This window comes from Gracilinanus agilis, chromosome 2, assembly GCF_016433145.1.
Source record: "Gracilinanus agilis isolate LMUSP501 chromosome 2, AgileGrace, whole genome shotgun sequence".
Taxonomy (NCBI): domain Eukaryota; kingdom Metazoa; phylum Chordata; class Mammalia; order Didelphimorphia; family Didelphidae; genus Gracilinanus; species Gracilinanus agilis.
In genome coordinates, this window is record NC_058131.1 from 520,742,138 (window position 1) to 520,769,111 (window position 26,974).

Here is a 26,974-nt window from a genome sequence, read left to right on the forward strand (position 1 = left end):
ATCCTTTGCTGAATGACTTGTTGAATGTCTCATCTAAAGAGCTGACCGGCTATTTTAAGGGCTACCAAGTAGAGAAGCTGCCCTTTGGCCCATCGGTGACTACTTATCGGATGGAGAAATGTATTCACAGCTCCCAAGGGAACAATAAAGCATAAACACTTTTTCATTCTTTTCTCTAAAAGCAATGGATGGCCAGGCCATTCTCTATTTTCATCTTGCATTATCTAGGAATAGAATACTGTGAATCAGTTGAGGTTTAAAATTATGCCTCATATGCTTATATACTCTTTTCTGTGAAAAAAATTTCCATCCCTGGAAATCATTTGGGATATACCAAGATGTCTGTAGGTGTAGAAGCTCACATTCCACATTGTTTGCATAGTTAATATATCTGTCAAAGACATGTTCAATATAGATGCTGCCTGGTATGCAGCATTTATGATATTTAAAACAAAGTTGAATATATGCAGCTAAAATATGTCTCATGCCATGCATAATACTTGTTATACGTAATGGACTCATATATACTAACCAAATATATCAGACATATGTAGAAAGAAATACAGCACTTTCCCAAATTACAATCTTCTTTGCAAGAACCTTAGAATATATATATATATATATGCATATATATATATATATATATATATATACACACACACACACATATATATCAGAAGCATCTATCAGTTGCTTGAGCACTATATCCCAACATGCATACCATACCAACTCTGAATTCATGTTCATTAAACAGCCTGCTTACTTTGCAGTCTTTCATTACTTTGAAGCAGCTCCTCAGAAAGTCCAAACAATTCCTCTTTAGGCAATAGTAGACCCTGGCTTGTTTTGATTCATTATTGACCTTTAGATCTCTAATCATTCTTGGGATCTATTTTGTAAAAAAGCGAGTGGCCCAGTGTCTTTACAAATATGTGTGGGGTAGACTTCCATCAATGGACTATCTGGTACATTTCTGTAGAGCTCTTATCACCTGGATAGAAGTCTTGGCAGAGAACTCAAGCATCATACTTCTACTCATCTCTTTCAAAGCTCTTCTAAGCTGATATCACTAGATGGTAAGACTCCTTTAGTCTATCTCTCTTGGCGGAGACCCACAGTTTTTTATGAACCCCTACAACTTTCCAGCTGTGAAAGATATTTCCCTGTTTTTTCTCTTTGCACATTTGTGAATGTTACTCAAGGTGTGAGCTACTATTCTTCTAAAAGGATGAAGTCTAAAACAAGCTTTGCCTCACACCTTTACAAGAATATTCTTTATACTTTTGCCTAATTCCCTGGCTGTAGGGATCCTGTTTATCACATAAGGTTCTTGTGACATGAGAAAAATATGATTAGCAATTATTTGGAAATTCAACCCTTCTGTAGTACATGGGAAAGAAGGTTTTGGCAACTTGTTCTGATTTTACTATACTGCCCATTCCTATACTAATGTCTTTTTGTTAGCATCCTGAAGAAGCTAGGAGAAACAACATTGACCACTGGAAGTTTGCTGGTAGCCAAAATCTATAATGGCCGGCAAAAGAACTCTGATATAATTCCTGGTATGAAGACAATCGATCATTCCCTGAGAAAAAAAATCAAATACAAATTGCTTTATTAAAGCATTTGGAATCCAATCAAATGAACTTACTCTCTTCTTTTTTTAGCATTTCTTTTCCCTACTTCCCCCTTTTCTTTTTTATAATATTATATTATTATACCAAGAGTAGAGAAGAGTGATCATGACCTCACCATATAACTAAAAATAATTGTTTTATACATTTGTCTAACTTACTTCTATAGCAGACATGATTAGCATGTGTGTATGTTTGAATGCCTCTTTATAAGTATTTTCTTTTCAAAATGAGTCAAAAATAATTGCAATGAATTGTCTTATATAGCTGCATTTTGACATTTTGATATCCATATTTTAGCATGGAAATCATCCTAAACAAGTATTTCTAAGAAGCATCAATAGCCTAGATGTGATGGTTTCCTTGGGTATCTGTTTATGATTACAAATAAATATTTTAATAGTTGTCATAGAAACCCCATTATGTAGAAAAGAATTAGTTTATCAATGATGATATCCTAGATACTTTTGAAATAGCTGTCTCTACATACTGAAAAAATATGTTGACCACAAAAAATTCTCTTATGGCTTTTCCTGCTATTAAGCAATTACTTTGTTTTCCAATCTGAGGTTTTGAGTGTGTGTGTGTATGTGTGCTTGTGTTTGTATTTAAAAGCTATGAATGGTTATTGATATAGGGTGTAAACAAAGCCTTTGACATGTTTGAAAATTTTTAAACAACAGTAATGAATATCCATAGTCAGATATTGTATGTAAATGACAATTAAAAAAAACAATTTTTGTATTACTCTCTACATTTAAACTGCCTCATTCTAGAGATTAGGGTAACTAGATGGCTCAGTGTATAGAGCCCGGAATCAGAAAGACCTGAGTTCAAATGTGACCTCAGACATTTCTTAGTTGCACGACCCTGAACAAATTACTTAACCTCTTTTACCTCAGTCCACTGGAGAAGCAAAACATCAAATCACTCCAGTATCTTTGCCCTGAAAACTCCAAGGACAGTACTGATACACGATGGTCCACAAGATCATGAAGAGTTGGACACAGCTAAGTGACTAAAAAGAACAAGAAGCTAGGGATTAGGTTGATATATTCTGAAGTATCATAGTGAAGATACATAATCATAAAGACACATGACTATGAATGGTCATACAGAGTCCTTAAAAAATATCACATTCAGTGACCTTTAAGAAGGTTTTTATCATCTCACTTAATCTTTGTGTTTTGGTTCAGAACTGGTATAAAAAAAAATCCACCAACAAAGTCTTTCTAAATAACTACTATGGTATTAGTTCTATAGGACGCTTTCTGTCCTTTTCTACTTGTTAACTTTATTATGAAATATTTTGTTCATTCTCATCTTCCGTGGTCTAATTTTGACTACATTCAGCTTCAAAGCAGTTTCACAAGAGCTATTCCTGCTGAACAGAACACTGCCCCATGCCATGGCAATTTTAGTTACCTAAATTTGCACCTTGAAAGAAAGGAAAAAAGCAAAACCCTTTAGATTTCTTTTTAAATGCAAACAAATTACTATTCATAAATTTGTAGAAATCCTCCCCAAATCAAGTCCAGTGGCTATAAAATTATTCATCAGTGCCACAAATTAAAAAATTAAGTTGTTTTTAAGCTAGAGTTAGGGCCAGAACAGTAGCTTGCCAGTAGAGTAACTTTAAATGTCTCTGGGGGGGGGGGGTCTGTGTTTTTGTGGTAGATCAGATCTTCAGTATTATTTCTGTGTAGGTCTGGGGGTAGAGGGGGTTTCTCATCATCTAATATTAAACTAATGAATAGCATAAGAAAAGAAATATGTCACACCTGATGGTTTACCAGGAGCTATGTAGGGAAATAGTAATGAACCCAAGGAAAATAAATAAGGGTAAATTCAGGAAACATATGTGAAAATGCAGCACTGGTATAAATTGAATAATAAAATTCCTGGTCATATTTTGCCATAAATAGAGGTTTGGGAATTTGTCATTCACCTTATTTAAAATTCAGAAATATTAAAGGTACAGGGTTCTCTCATTACAGAAATAATAGAATTCTGGCTATTACTGAGTTAGGGTAATTTAAATGGCTATAGAATGCATTATATCAATAAATGGAACATCTGTATGAAATGTCCACCTGCTGATCTACTTCTACTCAGTGTACATTTCAATGAAATGCACTTCATCATTTTAAGACTTCTTCTAATGAAGCCTGATCTGGATTAACATTTTGAACACAAATACTTTTAGGCATTAAAACTCTCTCTCTAAATGAAATTGCATTGTCTTGTTTACCCTCGTTGATTAATAAGCAATCTGTTAACTGTTAGAACAGTCCAATTGTGCCAGTAGAAGGAGATTAGTAATTCTGTGATGTTGGTGGATATAATCATCATTTTTCTTGAAGGCTTTGAATTAGACTATCACTTACACATTATCCGTAGGCAAAGAAAAGATAGAGCATTTTTAGACATGTGTACCCAGTATTTTCACTAGAGTCATTTCAGCCTAGGGTCATCACTGCAGCAGTATAAAAACTTCCGGGGGGGTTGGGCCGGAAAGGCAAAATGGTGTTTCACTGCTTTCATATACCTTCTAAATTGCTCATACATGTCTGTTTAGGGATACATAACATTTATTTTAAACAAAGTGATATAATAACCTAGTACCTTAATTTCTGTTTTTCATATTTTTTAAATCGAGTTTGGAAAAAAACAATTATCTTCTATTTTTTCAGAAGAGGAATTTTATATGTGGAATAGTTTTTAGTTTCCTTTAACTTCTTTCAAGCATATCAAAAACCTCCAAACCTTTTTTTTTTGCCCCAAAGCATTTAATGACAGAGCTACTTCCTTTAATGGTGTTTAATTGCCTTCTGTAGGACTTTTCCCCCTCATTTCAGGTTTCCAGGGGGATTGAATCAAATTGGGCCAGGCTGTGCGCTTGACATATATGTTTCTTGAAAGGTTTCTTTAATTCAATTTGAAAATGTTAAATGACTAAGTCTCAAAGGGGAATAGACTAGCTTTCAGGTACATAACCCAGTGGAGAAGGTGATGAAAGGGGAGAAGAAATATTCTCTTAGCATTACTTGGCAACATGAGATATTCATCAAAAACAGGGGGTTCTTAACCTCTTTTTGACATGGCATTCTGGGAAAGCCTTTGGACCCCTTTTCGGAATAATATTTTAAATGCATAAAATAAAATGCTTGGGATGACCAAAGAGATGTGAAACTACAGGTGTATTTTAACCTCATTAACCTGTTCTCTCTTCATGGTGATCAGAAATGATGAGGGTGAATGAAGACGATGAATTGTAAGGAAATAAGAAATTAGCAGTTAACTGAATGTTTGAGGGCAAGTGGCAGTACTGATGTCCATGAATTCCTCTCTGTGTTGCAGTCTCTGTGTAATGAAATCAAGCAGCGCAGGCGTGGGGTGGCCTCTGTCCTTCGCTTATGCCAACACCTCTTGGATGACCAGGAGACATGCAATCTGAACGCAGATCACCAACCTATGCAGCTGATCATTGTGAATCTCGAGAGAAGGTGGGAAGCCATTGTCATGCAAGCTGTCCAGTGGCAAAACAGGCTACAAAAGAAGTTGGGGAAGGAGCCGGTGAGTGATGTGCTTTTTAAAAAAGGCCCAGTGTTCTCTCATTTTTTTTTTTCCCACAGAAGGACCATTCTTCTAGGGCTTGGCAAATGTGTTCCTCTTACAAGTAGCTTTGCTAACTGAAGGTGCACTTCTGTCCAATCAGAAAAGGAAGCTCGTTCCTCCCCCGCACCGGGCTCAGATCTGCCTGACTAATAAGATGCATCTTAGTATGTCTCGATGCCCTGTTTTTAATAGCACACAGATTTTTATTGAACCTCACCAAAGCAAACCATTAATTTACTCAATTCTTTAAATCACCCCTTGCCCAGAGTATCTGTTAATCATACAAGACCCCATGAATATTTTGCTAGGAGCTGGATCTGTACTTCCTGAGCATATGGGGCAGTGCATATTTTCTTGAAATAAAGTAGTGTTTACCTTTTCATTACATGATGTGGGTGCGCTTTGATTTAGACACCAATCCTCCTTTATTTCCCACCTGGGGCAGCTATGTGACAGTGTCACATTGCCACATTTGCTCGGAGAAGAAGTTTCAGTTCAATCTTGGAAGAAATGATTCTTTTGAAGTTAATGCAGAAGTGTCGTTATTACCCATCTTTACTATTACTGTCATTGACCTATGGAAAAGAAGGGATCACCTGTGACTATGAGTGTGACTGTGGGATAGAGTAGAATATGTACATTTATTTATATCTAAGGTTTGCAAAATGCCGTGTATATTTGATCTCACTGGATCCTCACAACAACCCTGGAAGAGGTGCTGTTATCTTCGCTGTTGAGGGGAAGTTTAGTAGCACAGTGGATAGACTGCCAAGCTTGATGTCAGGAAGACAAATCTTTCTGAGTTCAAATCTGTCCCTAGACACTTACCAGCTGTGTGACCCTGGGCAAGTCACTTAAACCCTGTTTGCTTCAGTTTACCTCATCTGTAAAATGAGCTGGAGAAAGAATGGCAAACCACTTCAATTCCTTTGCCACGAAAATCCTAAATGGGTTCACAAAGAATCTGACATGACCAAAGCGACTGAAGAACACCACCAAATTCTCTCCAATTTATGATTGAAGAAATGGGCTGAGAAAGGTTAAGAGATTTGCCCAAGATTAAACAGGGGAGCAAGTATCTGAGAGGGACTTTGAGCCCAAGCCTTCACCCTTTCCACTATTCCATGTTTTTTATTCAATGTCTTAGTGACAGTATTCTATTTGTAGAAGGTCCAACCTTATGTTTGAAAAAAAAACTGAATAAATAAAAAAGGAAACATTGTAGATCCCTAGTTCTATATTAGTGGGAAAGCTGGGGATTCTAGAAATTCTCATTTTCTAGCAAACAAAAGGAAAAATGCTATCATGTGTTATCAAGAAGTAAATAAGGTAATCTGAGTGGGTTCTGTTAGCCACCTTGCATTACACATGGCAAAGTGAAGTCTTCTCTGAATTCCATTTTTAATAGTGCCCTAATATTTGTTGTCTGGTATGTTTGGCATCAGGGACTAGGAACAGAAGGGGCAATGAATTAGTTGGTTTTTTAAGCTCCCTCTTCTTATATAGCTACCCTGAGTCTAGAGAGTGCAATATTAGCCTCTAGAGTGCTGTTTAGTTGTTCTAAGCTAAAGTTGTCAAATTGTCTATGATTTTCAAGTTATTACCAATAATTATAGAATCCATTATGTTTTCTTGAGACCACCTGTTATGAAACTACATAGTTATTGTGTCGGGTGCCTTTTAGGAGGAGTGAGGGACAGGAAAGGTTGTTTTCTCTCTGGGGTTGTAGTTTATATCTATGGCAATGGTTATTAAATGCCTGAAACAGAAACCAAATATAGCTCTGTGAAGCCTCGAATGTTAATTCCAGAGTCTGATTTTCTTAGCATTCGCCTTGCTTCAGGGAAGCAAAACTGGATTTCTTTTGGGATTCAGAAGAAAATAAAAAGATGGAAAGGAGGCAGGAGTAGCTCTCTGAAGACTAGAGATTAGAATTGTCTCTGAGAGGGGAGCTTTGTGTATCATTTCTGCAATAAGGGCAAGCCTCAGCAGGGGAAACCCCTGAAGCTCTGACTTTCGAGGTCCTAATACAACTTAGCATCAGTTAGTAACTGTGACAAGAACAACATTGATTCTTTGGTTGTTGTTGTTTTCCAGGCAAGAAGCTGCTATGTGAGCTAAAGAGTGGTGGTGTTTGGAAATAAATCCTTGTGGGCTAAATTGAATAGGGAGCCACTGTAAAGATGGATTAGACTTGGGAATGGAATGCATTTCTAGGATATGGCAAGTCCAAGGCATTGAACTAAAGACTGTTTAATGTCTGTGTTTCAATGGAGTCTGAAATATCTCATCCTATTTTCCGACAAGATTCCATGGGATGAACTTCAAGTTGGCTTTGCAGGACTAAGTTATATATTCCTGATTTTCTTCTCTATTAAGAAACAGCAGAGTTTTGCCCTGGTCTTTGGTTGAAGATGCTAAGTTGATGGTAATTCTTATGCGGAATGATTTTGAGAAGAGAAATGATTTCATTTGTCTCACAGAATTACGGAACAGTTAGAAGGTACAGTGAATGAATGCTGCTCCTGGAGTCAGGAAGACTCATCTTCCTGAGTTTAAATCTGGCTTCAGACACATATTAATTATATGACCCTGGGTAAGTCACTTATCTCTGTTTGCCTACATTTCTTCAACTGTAAAAAGAGCTGGAGAAGGAAATGGCAAACCACTCCAGGAGTTTTGTCAAGAAAACCCCAAATGGGTCCCAAAGAGTCTGATGTGACTGAAAACAACTGGACAACAACAAAATAGAATCACAAAATGTTTTAACCTGGAAGAGATCTTAGAGGTCATTTAGCTTATCTTTTCATTTTGCAGATAAAGATAGGAAGGCAAGAAAGAATAAAATAGTCAGCTTGTCAGAGGCAATAATCAGATAAAAATTATCTAATTATAGTATTAGGAGATGGATTTGTTTAGTAGATGGTCAAGATCAGCCTGAGTTAAAATCCCACTTCCGATCAAATAGTTTTAAAATTTTCTGGACAAATCCCTTAATTTCTCTGAATCTCAGTTTTCTCATCTGTACGTAATTATTCTTTTCCTTCCTATATTTTTCCCTCCATTTTCTTTCTTTTTAAAAATATTGGCATTTTATTCTTTAATATCACATTCATTTTCAAATATATTTCTCCCTTTTACCTTACCTGGCAGACTTTATCTTGTAACAGAGATTCAAAACAAAGATTTACCATATCTACAAAAATATATGCAGTTATTCAAACCCCTAGTTCCCTACTTCTGTAAGGAAGAAAAGAGGAAGATATATTTTCCCAGCCTTTTACAGGACATAGCATTTCCTGGCCTTTTAATGAAATTCCCATTTATATTGTTGTAGTCATTTATGGTTTTCCTGGTTCTATTTCTTTCACTCTGCATCAGTTTATATTGGTCTTCCCATATATTCTCTGAATTATTCATATTCAGTCTTTCTTATGGCATAGTAATATCCCATCATATTCACGTACCATAGTTTATTTAATCATCCCCCAATTGATAGACTTAACCTTTATTATTTCTATATTATATTTCTATTTACAACCAATTATTTCGTATGACAAGTGTTGTAGGGAACGTTTTGGATTATAGAAACCTTCTTTATTGTTTGTCTTTCACCTCCCTTGTGTTTAGACCTAGCAGTGACATCATTAAGTAAAAAGGTATGGACATTTTAGTGACTACCTATGCAGAATTCCAATTCCCCGCCCCTTCCCCAAATAGTTAGATTACTTCGCAGCTCTGTTATCAGTTTGTCATTGTGCCTACCTTACCACATCTACTCCAAATTGACTCTTTCCATGTTTTGCAATATTTACCAATTTGTGGAGTGTGAGATGAAAAGCAGAGGTGTTTTAATTTGTATTTCTCTTATTGTTAAGTGATTTTCAGCAGTCTTTCATGTGGGTGTAAATAATTTGCATTTTTTCTTGTGAACTATTTGTGCATAATCCATTGTGGTATGCCTTTGGTCTTAGATATTTGTTTTGATCTCCTGTATTTCTAAATTATCAGTCCATTATCAGAAACATGTGATGCAAAGATTTTCTGAGCTTTTCCTCTTGGTTTTGCTATATTGATTTTAGGTGTGTAAAAAAGCTTTTCAAATACATGTGGTCAAAGGAAGAATAAGAAGCATGAGAAAAAGCAATGGATTCAGAGGACTTGAGTTTAAAACATATACTTTGGTGCTTACTATCTATGAGATCTTAGGTTAGTGACAATCTCCTTTGGTCTCAGTTTCCTCATCTGTAAAATGAGGGAGTTGAATAGCTGGCCTCTGTGGTGGGTGAATGAAATGACTGAGGAAATAAAGGTTCCGGCTTCCCAGCATATTGATTTATTAACTAATGCATGCCAATTGCCTAACAGATCTTGGCCATATCCTTTTCTCAGTTCAGGGCTGCCCCCTGATTACAGGGGGAGATAGACTTTTATACATTAAAAACAATTACATAAGGCCAGTTAATTATAAGAAAATGGTTAAGTAGGATGCAGCTCAGGATATGAAGTTAGATTATCTGATTTATAATTGAGGGAAAGTTTTTTAAAAGCCTTTAATACATCCTTTTTATAAATCAGAAGTCATGCCCTACTTTGCCATATCAATCAGACTTTGGAGGGATGTTGGCATCCAAGTCTTCTCCCCTTGCACAAACATAACAAACACCCCAAACAATGTAGACTACAATCTGCCCAAAAGTTTATAGTTATTTCCTTTTGTGCCTTTTCCCAGTAACAGGCATGAAAACAATGTTATGTTCTTCAGCCTTTGTTTGAATGAAGTCTTTGAAGTTCACGAGCACAGAGGTGGCCACCATGCTTATGCCACTCTGGGCCATGTTCTCTGCTTCTCGGGGTTCCTGCATGGCCTCATACTAGAAGTTTCTCTGCTTCTTGGGGTTCCTGCATGGCCTCATACTAGAAGTTTTTCCTCCACTCTGTGTGAGTAAGATAGGTGATGTTCTCCCGAGCTCCTGGCCGCATATAGGCCCTGACATTGGAAGACACAGCCCCGTTCATGGTATCAAGTGCTTCATTAAATCTGTCCTTGATGGATGGATGTGCTGAAACCTGGTCTGAGAACATGGACTTCCAGCCCAGGTACTACTTGGCGATCTCTTCATAATTTGGACTTCACTGAGCCAGGAGCAGAGAACCTGAAGCCATTTAGGAAAGAAATGTTTCTCTAGGAGTCCTACCAGGCTGGAAACAAAGATCATTTCTTCCCAATCAATCACCCAATAGAAAGCATCCATGTACTGCTCGTGAGGTTTAATGATTAATTCATTAAGACATATTCCTAATTTGGTCACAATATTTTTGACCATGAAAGCTTCCCAGGAGCCAGGGGTAAACACATCCTTCCAGGGCTGCAGGACAAACTTGGCCAAGGAATCTCTGGGATGCCATTTTTGCAGAGTACTGGATAACTTGTTCTGGATTGGGGAGTACAAAGGCTCTAAGCATGACTTCCTAAGGGGGAAAAAATGGGAGGCGGAAGGAATTTTGGTTGAGTTAGGGGGAGGAGGAGTAGATTTGGGGATATTTCTATTCTCAGAATTGAGGGATATTGATTAATTGTATCTACCTGCATTTATGCAACAATAGATAATTTATACCATGTAGATTCCCATGGATGATTTATAGAAAAACAAGATGGAGGCAAATACATATGGAAGCACAGGAGAGAATCAGTATTCACGAGACAAAACAATTGTTGTTTTTTTCATTCTTCCACCAAACCAACTCCATTTCATAGCTAGTCTTTGCTCCATCTCCTCTCTAGTCCAATTTAAGGGAATTGGGGGATTAGGAGAGCAAGTGTTTAATTGTGGGAAATGACTGAATCATGTGGACTCCATTTTTTGACTCAGTTCTAGAGCTAATTCAATTTCCTTTCTACTCAATTATGGGTCTGGTTAAATATCTATATTGTGAAAAAACTTCATTCATTTGTGAGAACTGGGGAAAAAACATATTGTATTGTTTGAACCTAGCCCTGTGAACTACCTCTACCTGCTTTTTAGAGACTTTTAGCTAAGGACCTAGGTTATGCTGGCCAGAAACCTAGTCAGATCTAAAGAATGATACAAGGAGTTCTTAGTTACAGAAATATTATTTATCTTCATTCTTTTCTCATCATCTTTAAGGTCATTTCTGGCTCTGGAACTATGGTTCAATGATCGTTTTGATATCCAGCTCTTATTTGGTTTAGAGTTCTCTTCCTAGCCAGATTTGTAAAAGATGTTCTGATCTATTTTCCTCCAAACCTCTAGCAAGCAGGTAGGTGGAAAGGGGATAGAATGCTGGTCCTGGAGTTAAGAAGACTTTAGTTCAAATATAGTCTCAGATACTTACTAGCTGGGTGACCTTGGGTAAGTCACTTGGCTTATTTACCTCAGTTTCCCTCACTATAAAATGGGGAATATTAATAGCATCTATCTCCGAAAGTTGTTGAGAGGATCAAATGAGATAATAATTGTAAAACTGTTAGCATAATGCCTAGCACACAGAAGGTACTATATAAAAGCAGTGGATAGAGGGTTAGGCCTAGAGTAAGAAGGACCTGGGTTAAAATTTGTCTTCAGATGCTTCCTAGCTATATGACCCTGAGCAAGTCATTTAACCCCAATTGTCTAGCCCTAACCACTCTTCTGCATTAGAATCAATAACTTATTGATTCTAAGACAGAAGGTAAATGTTTTAAATTTTTAAAAGGATACTATATAAATGTTAGCTATTATTATTATTATCATCATGACATTTTTACATTTAAATCATGTATTCACTTGGAACTTATTATAGTTAATGGTATGAGGCCATTGAAAGACCTTCTCCACCTTTTTTTTTTATAAACTTTTCCAGTTTTCTAGTCTTATCAAATGGTGAGTTCTTCCCCAAGTAGTTTATGTATTTCAGTTTATTAATCACTGGGCTCCTGAAATTCATTACTTCTGATTCTTACTTACTTAGTCTGTTCCATTAATCTGATTTTCTATATTTTTAACCAGCATAACATTTTTTTAAGATTGCTGGCTTAAAATATGATGAACTCTTTCTCCATCTCTATATACTGATAGCCTTTTCTTTCTTTAAGGCCCAAGTTAAGGGCCATTTTCCCCAGGAAGCCTGCCTTGATCCTCCAGATGAAAGTGATCCTACTCTCCTACTTCTAATGATGCTTTCTCTGGGTCCTTCCTTTTCCTCTGCCATATCCTACCTGAAATCATGCTATTTTTTTTGTTTGTTTTTAAGTCCTACCATTCCTATGCTATTATAAGGGGAAGTAGTACCTAACAGTGACATGTACACAATTTTGTTATTTAGTCCATTTCAGTCAGGTCTGACTTTTCATGATCCAATTTGGGGTTTTCTTGATGAAGATACTAAAGTGGTTTTCCATTTCCCTCTCCAGATCATTTTACAGGTGAGGAAACTGAGACTTACAGGATTAAGTGATTTTTCCAGGGTCCCATAGCTAATAAGTGTCTGAGACCAGATTTGAACCTAGAAAGAGGAACTTTCCTAACTTCAGGCATAGCACCCTCTCCACTGTGCCACATTGCTGCTCACAATAGGCATTGTTTAGTTGAACAATGCTCGTAAAAGTTGTATCTGAGTAAAAAAAAAAACTAAAAACCCAAATGAACTCTTGTATAAGATATGCCTTTCATAGCTCCAACTACATCTCTCAAATTTATTGCCTTTTGTTCACTCATACAATTGTGTCCTCATTTTTATTTTAATTGTCCCAAGTCTCTCCTTTTCCAATCCATCTTCTACTCAAAATGGGAAATGATTTTTGTAAAGGACACAAGTCTGACCATGTCACTCCCATGCACAATAAACTCTAGTGGCTCCATATTTCTTCAAGGATCAAATATAAACTTCTCTGTTAGGCATTTAAAAGCCTTTAAAACTTGACCCTTACCTACCTTTCCAACCTTGTTACAAATTATTTCTTGCCCTTCTCGTCCACTGCAATCCAACCAAACTAGCCTTCTCATTGCTCTTCCTACCTGACACTTAGTTGTCCTTCTCTTTGATTTTGTGTTATCTGTACCATCCCACCCCCTTAATCTCCCAAGCCTGAACAGATTTCCTCCTTTATCAATACCTCTTGAAATCCCTAGTTCTTTTCAAGAATTACAGTAAATAATACCTTCTGTATAAAGCCTTTCTGGATATATGCAGATGCTAGTGCCTTACCTCCAAAATTACCTCCCACCTTTGTTTTATGGGGGCAGCTTGGTGGCGAAATGGATAGAGCACTAGTCTTGGAATCAGGAAGACTCATCTTCATGAGTTCAAATCCGACTTCAGACACTTACTAGTTGTGTGACCCTGGATAAGTCACTTAGCTCTATTTGCCCCAGTTTCTCATCTATGAAATGAGCTGGAAAAGGAAATAGCAACCATTCTAGTATCTTTGCCAAGAAAACCTAAAATTAGATCATAAAGAATTGGACATGATCTAAAATGAATGAACAATAAATAACAAATCTTTTATGTACTTATAAGTATACTGTTGTCTCCCCTATGTAGACTGTAAGCTTTTGAGAGCTGGGAATATTGTATTCTTTATTTTGAATCCATAGTGTCTAGTCTAATGCCTAGAACATTAATAAGGGCTTAATTATTAAAGAACTTTATAAATGCAGGTTGATTGATGGACTTTCTGATTTCTATTTTGACTACTCAGAAGACACCTTTGTAAGTTCAAAGAAATGTTCAGAATATCCAAAGTTACCAAATAAGTAACCTTTCCATAAGTAAGATATGTGTACATATATTACTATATTTATATATGTATATGAATTTAATATAGTAATACTAATTACAACATTAATATATTAAACAATATTAATTTGCACCATTAAATACATTTACATTGTATATAACATAAACATATATATACTTATATGTAAATACACACACGAAAATAAAAAGTGACAACTTATAATTAAACATACAAGTTGCAAGTATATTTTAAAATAGTATTGGTAGGAACAACAAAACAGGGTTGAATGGAACAATGAGCCATTTCATGATTGGGAGTCTGAAGGTTTTAGTTCTAACACTGGCCACTAACTAATTGTAAGACCTTAGGCAAGTCACTAATTTTTTGAGGTTATAGTTTTCTCAGATGAAAAATGAGGAGGATAACTTTGATCTCTAGGTGTCATTCTCTCTTTCTCTCTCCCCAATGATATGAATAGGTACAGTGTATGTCTAAATACCCAGAAAACCGAAATTGCACTTTATTTTATTTTTCTTGTTTATGCTTTATATAGGCCCTACAATGCTATAGACATTTACGAAATAGCAGAAAAGCAATCATCATTAGCATTAGTAATAGGTCTGGCACAGTCATACTTGAGAATTAATTACAAAGTTCTGTTAGTAGCAGAATACCTCACCAGAGTCTTTCAAACCCTACCATCTCTAGTTTGGGTGCTTATATACTGAAAAAAAAAATAGAGCTATTTAACCCAGAAAATATTCTGCTTGTTTTCTGTATATTTTCCACTGGTCAAATATTCTGTGCATATAAGTGCTCCCAATTATACAATATGAGCTGTGCTTAGCAGACCAGAGATCCGCAGAGCAGAAAAATTTTGCCCATTTTAACTAACTTGGAGTAGTACTCAGTTTTGTCCGCTGACATAGTACTGAGATAATTCTTCTGATAAATTCTAAAGTAATTTTTCTTAGTTATCAGCAATTATTCATCATTAGAAAAAGTTCCCAAATTAAAGTGTCAGCTTTTATGTTGTTAAAAACCAAGATTTTAAGCAAAAACATCATCTGGGTTCCTTTGAGATTGTCTCAGTCTTGTTGGGTATATGGAAAATATCCCCGTCTTTGAATCCTTAGTAGTTTTCGTGTTTCTGTTCTTCACCGAAGTGGTTTTTTTTTTTTTCTTTTTTCCCTCTTACCCTGTCACTCGAGTGCCCTAGTATAGAACACAGAATTGTGTGTCCAGAAAAACCCTGCACTCATACTGGCTTTGGAAGTATGCTCTACATCCAGCCACATAATTGAAAATAATAAGGCCACGATAAATGGGATGGCCCCAGGGTATAACACCCAAGGGATTCAATTGCTGTCACTTTTCATCAATGTCCATGCATCATGGTAATTGAGGTAACATAACCAATTACCACATTTTAATTAGAGTTCTAAGAACTTGGGAAAATTTGCAATGGTGAGACAGCTCACTTTAAGTAAAAGAAAAAAAAAAAGACAACCCTCTTCATGTTCCCCGAGCTTGTTCCTTGGGTGCTTATTTCTTAGAAGCAGAAGTACATGAAACACTGGTTTGTCAATCTCATCTTCTCTCTTCTCTCACTCCCCCTACCTCTCATGCATTCATTCGGTTCTGATGCATTTTCAAAAACAAAATAATTATAATACTATTCCGCTGCCAAAATTATATCTCCACTCTCATCATTTATAACGTTAGGGAAATACAAATGAAGATGCTTCTTAGAGAGCTGTTTTAGGGTTATTAATCAGTTCTCTCTTACAAAAGTGTTTTTCACCATGTAACTTGGGGCGAGGGGGAGGAAAGGCATGCTTAATACGCTCAGTCATCATTTTAAGTTAGTTACTGAAGTTTGTGGCTTACACTCTCTTCTGAATTGGGATTGCAAAATATTAACAAAAAATAATCCTATATTTCATCCCCAAATAAATATATATATGGATATTCACATAAATAAATAGGCAGACACACAAATATACATGATAAAGACATAGGAATAATGCAAACACATCAAAAAAAAAAAAGACATACAGGTTGGAGTCATAGAGTGTCAGCCTTGGAGTCAGCAGGAAATCCCGTCTCTGCCATATACAGACTTTATGGCCGTGGATAAAACACTGAACATCTCAATGCCTCAAGCAAGACGCTAAGACACTAAGTTGCAGAATAGATACTGATCCATATTGGTAAGTGGATGTTTCCTCATTAGGAAATCACTACTTTGGTCCAAAAAAGTAGGGAGTGTGTGTCCATATTCATATGAGGAAAAAAAAATCTCATTTTCAATGATATCTCTGAGCTGTTATATTTCAAGTCTGATCCTTTGGACATCACGTTTAATGGTTGTCACCTGTTCATATATAGAGATCTGTCTTAAAACTAAGAAACAAAATGAAACCCACCAGGATGAATTGCTTCATTTAGTAAATGAATTTGACTAAGGCAATTATTTTTATAAAGCTAGAGTTTAACTAGAAAACTCCTGTAAAATTTTAGTGCTGCTACATAATCAAGTAATTATGTAATTACTTGCACTTAATTACTTACAAGAGAGATTTTTTTTAAAAAAGAAACTCAAAGTAAATCAAAAGTGGCTCACTTCTCCTTTAGAGTATTTCCTACCCATCCTTAGATGCCATAAAGCATATTCAATAGCTATTTATTGGTAAGAAAGTAATTTTTTTCCTTTTAATATCCTTTGCTATTCTTATTCTCCTTTATCATCTACATAACTTCACTTCCTGGAATGCATGGCTCTGATTTTATAAGATACCTACACACTATAAGCAAAAAGATATCAGCATAGGCTTGAGCCTCACCTTCAAGAAACATAGTTTATGTAACAAGACATCTATTTTATTGGGTTTCAGATACATGAAAGGATTGTTATTTGAACTGGGAAGATCGAAATGGGATTATAGATAAGAGGGAGGGAAAGCATTGATATTTTTTATTTTGGGTAGCTAAGTTCTTTTTTCCCTAGTTTTGAATGGTTATTAACTACTCCAGGCTGTATATTTCCTCATTCTTGGGTCACATTTCTCTCTTATTCCATTTTCCCTCTCTTCATTCCCTTTTCTTCTATTTTTCTTTTCTCATTCAGTGCTGGGCCACAGATAAATTTATCTACCCCAGGCCACCAAGCAGAAGATGAAGGTTTTATATTGTAACTGAGAAATAAAACTCTATTTATCTAGAGATGAAAGGTGATCAGTCCCAATATCAGCACCTTGACTGTGACCTAATGGACATCTTGAACATGTTAAGATTTAAATTAATATCCAATAACTCCAAGTATAATATTTTATAAGATTTATTAATAATCACTTGAAGTAGAAGAAATAAAAAGAACAAAATTAGAAAGCCTAAGTAAAGAACACGTGGGTAAAATTCCTGTCTGACTCTCACCCAACCTCTAAAGTCATGTTTCCTGAGAAGAGAGCGAGGGTGGAGCCACACAAAACTTATATCTTCCCTTTGTAGCATGTAATGTAGATACATAAATGGGATACTGGGAGAGGGAGTCCCAAATCCTAATTACACAAACAAAAAGAAAAACTTAACCAGAAATGACAGTCCATAATTTCTTGTTCTCTTTATGACAGAATGGATTGTACTTTAGCTCTGGTATTATTCAGGCCTAGCATTTAGCCCTTTATTTTTTAGCTTTACCTGAACTCTCTTTAAAGTTTTCTAACACAATTGCCAAGTTTTTTCAATGATATTATAAAAGTTGCTCATTTATTTAACCAGGAAAATAAAATCAAAATTAAGTAAAAATCTCTTGACCTAGCAAAAAACAAAACAAAACAAATATAATATTTGATTTTGTATGACAATGCAACTGTGCAAATTATGACAAGGCCATAGATATAGAGCCCCAAAGAAATAAGAGTGCTGCCAAATAAAAATATAATATTTAAGTACTTCAGTGGATCTGTGATCTTACTGGAATGGACATATGGACATTACTTCCAATAGTTCAAATCAACCAAGCAAACAATTGTTAAATGTCTAGTCTGCGCTGGGCATTGTTCAAGGTTACGGATTCAAAGAATGATCCCATCCTTCTCATCAGCTGTGATTCTTGTTCACATTTTCCCAAAATATTTCTGAAAGGAATCCTCCATGTTCTACCTGCTCTGCCACTTTGTGGACCCAAGTGGAGCAGCAAGAATTGTCCAAAGTTTATCTCTTTAGTCTCTCTCTGAACTTAATACAAAATAGAAATCTGACACAGCTCTGATTTTCTTTATGCTTAGTCTCACTAAATATATTGTTTTTTGTTTGTTTTAGGCAAGTATTGTACTGATATTACTATAAGTCATTTGCAAAGGCAATTTATTAGTATATGCTAATAAATAGGATCACTAGGCCACACTCAACCTTCTGTCTTCAAGCAGAAATTAAGGAAATGTTTATGGGACACCTACTATTTCCAAAGTCCTGTTCAAGATTCTGTGGAAGGATAAAGAAGTAGTATAGGATATGATTTTTCCCATTAAAAGTTTATAGGTCATTTGGGGATATAATACTAAAATATAAGAAACAATGTTGAACAATATATAAGAATAAGCATAATTAACAATTAAATTGTATGTTTGAAACTATAAATTTTATGTAACTTCAAAATGAGATGCAAAGGAGAACAAAAGTAACATAGGAAGATATCATAAGTAAAGTAATATTTTAACTAGGCTTTGAAAGATTTGTATACTTTAAACTAGGAGGGTTACAGATGAAGAAAATATCAAATAACAATATGGAACTTCCTATTGGCTTCTAAGACACTGAACTCTTATGGATCTCCTTGGACCTTCCTTCTCTTTCCCTTTTTTTAGATCCTCTTTTTTTATCCTCTTCTAGATTTTAAATATGGATGACTACTCCTTCTCTTTCTCTTTTACATACTCTTTATCCACTTATCTTAAATATGGATGACTATCAAGGTTCTATCCCAGGTCTTCTTCTCCTAGCATATTATCTCCTTTAGTAATCTCCTTTATCATGACAATGTCTTCAACTATTACCTTTTATTGGTAGATTATTCCAAAAGTTTCACCTCCATTCTCAATTTTTTTCAGAGAATTCTAGTTCCATATTTGCAAATTGTTTCCAACACATACAACACAGTATGACTAAAGCTAAACTAATTTTCTTCTCCCAAATAAAATGGCTTTCCTCCATCCTAAATTATCTGTTTCACTTGATGGCACCAAAATCCTTATAGTAACTCAGTTTTATTCCTTCAGAGCCATCTTTAGCTCTCCATTCATGTCACTTGCTACATTAAATCAGTTGCCAAACCTTATCAATTCTTCTTCCATAATATCTTTCATATCCAATTCCTTTCTTCCTTCCATGTCTACTGCAGTTACCATATTTCAGATGCATATCTCTTCTTGATTGGCTTCCTAAGCAGCCTTCTTGGCTCTGATCTCCTATTTTCATTCCATGTTCCACATTGCTGACTTTTGTAGCACCTTATTGCACTTTTCTAATCAGTTACTCTTGTTAACAAATAACATTTTTTTAAGAAGACAAAAAACCTACCAGTTTTTTTCTCATTGCCTACTGAATAAAGAATAAACTTACCTTGGCATTTAAGGCTCTTCACAATCAGAATTCACTCCTCCCACACTATCTTCTCCGTCCTCAAAATACATTGCAAACTCATGTAATTTAAGACCACTAGTTAGACCCAAAAGAGAATCTATTATCTCTCCAACAAATGGTCCTCTAGCCTTTCCTTGAATATCTCCAACAAGGGAAACTCTTAACTTCCTCACAAGGCTGCCTATTTCACTTTTAAATAGCTCTCATGATTGGGGAGTTTCCCCTAACATCAAACCAATATAAGCCTCTCTGAAATTTCTACCTATTACTCCTAGTTCTGACTTCTGAGGACAAGTAGAACAACTCTAGACTTTTTTTAAGCAATCAGTAATCATTTGTTAAGTACCTATTATGTACCAGAAACTTTCCGAGCCTTGGAACTACAAATACAAAGAATGAAACAATCCTTAATGTCAAGGAGCTGCCATTCCAAAAGAGGAGACAACCAATTCAGACAATTCAGAATTGCATATGTGTATGTATTCGTGCACACAAAATAAATATAAAGAAAATAAATTCAAAGTAGTTAAGTACAGAATAGCTTGAGGAGGGCACTAACAGTCAGGGATAATCAGGAAAATTTTCATGGAGAAGGTAGTGTACCAGCTGAATCTTATAGGAAAAGAATGATACAGGCAGACAGACAGAATGTGAGCACAAGAGCATTCCAGATTGGGGGCGTGTGGAAGAGAGGGTGGCTAGTGTGAAGGCAAAAATTCTAAAAATGAAGTATCTTATCTGTGGAACTGAAAAAAAGGACAATTTGGCTGGATTGGAGTTTGGGAGGGCCAATAATATACAACAAGCCTGGAAAGTTAAGTTGGAATCAGGTTGTGAAGGTCTTTAAAAACTTTCAGATACTTAAAAGACCTCTCTGAATTTTCTTTTCTCCATTAAATATTTCCAGGTTCTTTCACTAATCCTCACATGGCATGAATTTGAAGCCCTTCACCACCTTGATTACACTCCTCTGGGCTTTTTCCAACCTATTCATATCCTTCCAAAAATGTGACATCCAGAACTACAGAATCTTACAGATGTGATCCAAATAGAGTAGATGACAGTGAATTAGCCCTATAAACATACAGTACCACTTTCCATCCCTCATACAAATCCTGCCCTCTTCCATTTCAATGCATTTGCTCACTTCATTTTCTGTTCCAGGAATAAAATGCCTATTAGTGACATCTCTCTCTCTCTCTCTCTCTCTCTCTCTCTCTCTCTCTCTCTCTCTCTCTCTCTCTCTCTCTCTCTCTCTCTCTCATACACACACACACACACACACACACACACCTTCACCTTCTTTCCCATCTTCATCTTTCTTCTTTCTTTGCATAACTCAACTAACCTCTTTCCTGACCCTTGAAAATGAAAGTTATGTCTTCTTCCTCAAATTTCTCTGGAACTCCTTTAACAGTGGTCGGCAACATGTGGCTCTCGAGCCATATCTGGCTCTTTTGAGGGCCAGATATGGCTCTTTCTGCAGGAGCCATAAAGTCAATTTTTTTTTTCAGACGCTGTTACAGAAGCGCGCACTGTGAGCACTGTACGGCTCTCATGAAATTACATTTTAAAAAATGTGGTGTTTATGGCTCTCACAGCCAAAAAGATTGCTGACCCCTGTCCTTTAAGATACCTAAAACTTTCTGCTATTAGTTTATATTGTAAACCTCTTTAGGTTAGGGTGTGTGTCTTACCAAGCAGTTAGGTGCCACAATAGATAAGAAAGAGTATTGAGCCTGAAGTAAGGAAGTCTCTAAGTTCAGATCTGACCTTAGACACTTGCTATGTTAACCTGGGCAAGTCACATAACCCTGTTTACTTGACTTCCCTCAACTGTAAAATGAACTGGAGAAGAAAATAGCAAATCACTCCATTATCTTTGCCAGCAAAACCCCATAGAGGGTCACAAAGAGTCATACACTATGGAAACAACTAAATAATTCGTTTCATACCTATCCTAGCTCGGTACCTTGCATATTGTAGGTGTTTGATATATTTACTAACTTGAATTAAAATTAAGTAAATCTAATTGAATTAACAAAGCACTGTGGGAATAAGCATGGAATACTTATGAAGTAATGAGTTGACCGAATTGGATGGCATATGTTTGGCAGAAAAAAGGAAATAAAGTTGGAGGGATAGGGTGTATCTAGACAAAAGAATTTGGATTAGAAAACCGGAGGCCATTAAAGGTTTTTGAACAGACAAGTGACATGATTAAATGGATGAAATGGTGTTTTAGGAAGATCAAATTGCAATAATATATATGACTACCCACAAAATTGTTCATTATTCCTATTAAAAATTCAAGGGATGATGTTTCCATGATCTCCATTAATAGCTTATTACAATGTTTATTATTCTTACACTCAAGAATTCTTCTTTGAATATTTTACATCCCATTTTGTCTCTGATCCCATGGAGTTAGATAACACTTTCAGATGCTTTCTCTTCACAATCTTTCATATACTAAAGGCAATAAGTCCTCCTTTATAGTTAAATAACATGAATTCCTCCTTTCTCTTCACAGTTTGTTTTCAAACATTGATGGGCAATGGTCAATCATTAGCCTATTATCACCCTTAGAAATATCTTGTTAACTAGATCTTCATGTTCCATTAGCACTCTAATGCTTTCACATATATATTTGATTTTAAGAATAGATATAATTATAAACAAGTACATAAATCAAGGAGAGAGAAGACTGTAGATTGAGAACATTTCAAAAGAAATTGTTAAATATCAAACAAACAATATTCATGTATAAGGTAGTCAGTTGATCCTATCAATTAACTGACCCCATTAAAAAGTTAAATATCAAAATAAATACTTTTGTCAAGTGAGAATACTCTGTGATTTAGTGATGTCAACTAAATGTGAAAGAGGCCTAGACCTTTGGATTGAAAGCAAAAAAAAAAGTCTGCTAAATTGAAAAATTCTTGAAAACCATTAGACACAATAGATTGATGCCATTCTGGGAATAGGTGTAGACTGGTTGAAAAAAACTGCTCACATCTTTTCTGTTTTAATTTTTTTTTAATAGCAAGCAAATTTGGAACCTGAGGATTCCATATCTGTTGCTTAGCATGGGAGCCTTTCAACTAAGCCCCTAAGAATGAATCGCTCAGAGGAGGTGAAGAGCCCTGACCTGGCTTCAGTCTCTTCCCTCTCTACTTGGCTAGATGAGAAACTCAAGAAGATTTAGAGCTTTTAATCGTCATCTTAGCAATGTCCTTGAGACTAAGATAGCTCAGATAGTGTGTTAGCATCAGGAACCATGATCAGACTAATAGACTCAACGAGAAAAAAAAAAAGTTTCAAGAATCTAGCAGAAAAAGTATACCATAACTAAAAAGAACATCTAAAGGACTTCAGCAAAAGGAAAACCAGGAAGTCTCAATTCCCCTTTTTTGTCACACGTGCTCTTGAGTCTTGAGCACACTTTCCCCTGGACACTGCATGCACTGGTAAGAGTGTGTTATTGATTTTGATGAGGTGAGGTGTGGAGTAGGGGGATATTTTGTACCTCTCGTTCTGATTAAAGTGCCTTCGCAAATACCCCTTTCTAAAAACTAATTAAATCTGACCAAATGATTGGTATCAACTGATAATTCCATGAGGAAGCTCATCAGTGGGAACTCCTGAGCTATATTATTTAGAAGAGAGCCCTAGCACCTCAGGGTTATCCCTAGAATGTTTAAGCAAGATATAGTCACCAAGCTTTCAGGACCCACCTTGTTCTCATGGGTTGGATTAGGAGAGTGGCTCCAGATATTCCTTCTGCCAGTAAGACTTTAGGTGGTGTGTCTGTGTTTTTCAGTAGTGTGCTAAGAAAAAGCCTTTTGATTTCATCTTTCTTTATCTTTACCATCATACCATGGATTTTTATGACTTGACATCCTCCATAATAGAGAGGATTAGCCAAATTTTAATTCTGGAAGTCTCCCCTCCTACCCTGTCCAACTCAATAAACATCTATTAAGTGCTCACAACATACTCCAGCATGCTTCTAGAGAGTTGATTCTTATCAGATCACTAATGCATCTCATTTGTTTGGACTCACATTAAAACTGATTTAACTAGTCCACTCTGAAGGGATAGGAAACCAGCAGATCCATAATCATTTGTGTCTTTTTGTTGTTGTTGTTGTTCCATTCTCTCCATCAGACAAGAATAATCTACTTCACCTACTGAAGGGACTTCTGTTTCCAAAAGTCACCCTCAATCCCTCCCCTTTCGGGGCTTCACTTCTATACAGTAGCAGTGGTAAAATAAACAACAATGTGTTGAATTTTGTTTCTCTTTATCTATATGACATTTGTGTCATCACCGGAGCTCTAATCCATATTCAGGTCTTCGTGTTTGGTGTGCACTAATATGTAAATTATCTAGCCAGCTGCATTAAGCAGCGTTTGTTTGTTCTATTTCTTTTGGCACTGCATAGAACTGAATTTCTGCCAAAATGGGGCTGCTTCAGGGAACACTAATGCTGTAGAAGGAAGTTTTGAAAGGAAACGTGCATCCTAAGTCTTTACTCTGTGAAACAGCAAAATCAAAACAACCTTTCTGTTTACTCAAATATCGGTATTAAGAATGTAAAATAATGTGTTTGTTAAAATATAATGAGCGCATTTGCCTCCCTCCAGGATGTTCTGTTTACATGAGTTTTGGAAATGAGGACACAATGCTGAGGGAGCTGGTGCATTTTTAGACTTGGAAGGAGAGTAGGTGAAACGAAACAGAGGCCAAATCCAGAAGTTTAAAGGGTGGGGGGTGGGGGAGAGTGGAAATCAACATGGCATATTAATCTCCCCATAACACATGGCATTTACATGCATTTAAATTTAGACAGCTGTGGAGTTTAAGTGTTAAAAAAATTGCATTAATGATGTATAGAAGCTATCTACTTGTGTTGGCAGTCTTTTCAGTCTTCCAAACTGACACTTTCTTTTTTTTTTCCCTTATCCAGAAAGCTAATTTCCCCTCTTTTGTGAGGAGAAACTGTTTTCACACTGCTGCTTACCCAGCAAGCCTCCTTATTGTTTCATGGTTAATTATCTTCTTTAGCTTCACCTTCCCCAGCAAAGGGATCAGGACTATTCCTCCCTCCCCCGGCCTCCACTTCCCCACCTCAGCTCTAATGAAAGCTGGGTTTTATGGATGCACTGTGTAAATAAATGCAGGGTTCTGATCAGGCAACATAATAAATGAGTTCCTAAAATTTATGGAGTCACAACTCATCTAGTGGGTTTACTAAATAATGGAGAAAAATGATGGATATTTTATTTTGGGGGTGGGGAGCTTGGGGATGTGGGAAAAAATGGTGGCCAGTCAGCCAAGCAAAGAACTCACTTTATAAAGCACACTCTTCATCCAAAAAGCTCCAAATAAATATAGCCTGATTCTTTCTGAGATTTTCCCAGTGCCTCCTAAAAATGGACAAAATAATTGGTCAGGATACTTTACTCATGGTAGGCAAATGATAAATATTTGCTGAATTGATTTCATAGGTTTGTGACAACCTGACATTTCATCACATTGCTGTACAAACTTACAAACTTGCCATTCACTAAAAAGAGAAAAGCTAACCAAGTTTTATGGGCTAAGCAGGACACTCTTTTAGATGGTGTCTATAGACCACCCACAATTAATTGTAAGTGACCACTAAATTTCATGTTCATTTATAGGTGACAAGTTAAGCCCAATAAATTAGCTAGAATTGCATATGGAGTTGCAGTGGTATTATCAATCCCAAGAATTCAACAAGGAGTCCACAGTTTCAGTTCTTTGGAATGTCCTGTTAGAAAGCCATTTGAAAATAGTAAAGTGCTGCTATTAAGTACGTGTTACGTATAAGGCAGTATGCTATGTGATGAGGACACAAAGACCCAAAATAAAAAAGTTCTTGCCTCCAGAGAGCTTACATTTTAATAATTGAATGGAAAAGTGCCCACAGATAAATTAATTCCTAGCATATTCAAAATAATTTCAAGAGGGAAAGGACATTAACTCCTAGAAGGATCAGAAAAAGTTTGACAAAGGAAACTGACCCTTCATTCACGCTTGGAAGCTTTATAAAGGGTGGTAGAGAGTGAGTTTGTAATGTATTCCAAACAAGTGGAACCATCTCTGCAAAGGAATGGAGGCTAGAGATGACATCAAATAGGAACAGCTAGAAGTAATTAATGTATGATTGAATGAATAAAAAAATCTATTAAGCACTTACTATGGATCAGTCACTGGGGATACAAATAGAAAAAATGATATTGTCCTTGCTCTCAAGGAGCTGACAGTTTATTTGGGGGAGATAGCACATAAAAGAGTTCATCTGAAGGGTACTTAGAATGATACCCAAATCCTAAGAGTTCTCTTGGGTAGATGACAAGACCTACAGCTCCTTAAGTGACCTACTAGTGTAGATCAGATGATAGTGTCTGTTGGACTGGAGTATATAACAGCAGGACAGGTGGCAAAGCCTAGAGGATGTTAGGATGCAGTGGCCAGGCAGATGGCAAGTTCTGGCAGAATTCCATCTCACTGGAAGGTTTATAGTTGGCATTTCTCAGCTCATTCAGGTAATATAAATATCTATGTCTTTCCCACTGGGGAGTCTCATGGAATTTGAGAAGAATAAGATCATTGGGGAAGGGGAAGGAAAAGCTAGAATGTAGAGTACAAGAAGGATAGCAACAGGGAATTAAAATGGTAAAGGACATGACAGCCATACTGTGAAGGGCTTTAAATGTTAAGCTAAGAATTCTATATTTTATTCTAGAGGTGATGGAGGAGCCACTAAGATTTTTGAATGGGGGCACACAATGTCAAGTAATATGAATTGTTCTCTGAGCTGATAGCTTTCAAGACAAAAGTGTTGCTGCCTTGCCCATGGTTCCTTATCTAAGAAGGTGAGGTCTGATGTTCAAATGTTGGCCTAATACATTTTGCATTGGAAAATGATTATTATTAGGAGATTAAAATGGTACCACATTTTCAAGGCTTTTTATTTTGCTTACTGAAACATTGGTATTTTACTGGAGGTATTACTACTATTTCCTAATTTTAGAATATTACGATTGGGCTATTACACGTGAAATTCTTGAAATGAGTCCCTAGAATTAAAAATTTTTGTGATTTTTCTATGTTGAAACCTCAAAATTAGAATTTTAAAAATTAGAATCATAGAATTAAATACTTCTAAGGCACTTGGTCTCCTTATTTTGCGTATAATAAATCTGAGATCTAAAGTAGAGCAGATTAATTTTACTTCAAGACAAAGATTTTGAGTTTAGTCCAGATTACAATATTTAATTTTTCCTCTCTAAGATTTCAAGGGGAC

General features: G+C 36.1%; 1 protein-coding gene across 1 annotated transcript in view; it reads left to right on the top strand.

Annotated features, from left to right (window-relative positions):
- AKAP6 (A-kinase anchoring protein 6) overlaps window positions 1-26,974 on the top strand; it is a 488,735-nt gene that overhangs the window by 428,543 nt on the left and 33,218 nt on the right. The window contains exon 11 of the mRNA XM_044665065.1: window positions 4,995-5,210. Within this exon, the coding sequence (XP_044521000.1) occupies window positions 4,995-5,210 (216 nt within the window). The remainder of the gene's footprint in view (window positions 1-4,994; window positions 5,211-26,974) is intronic.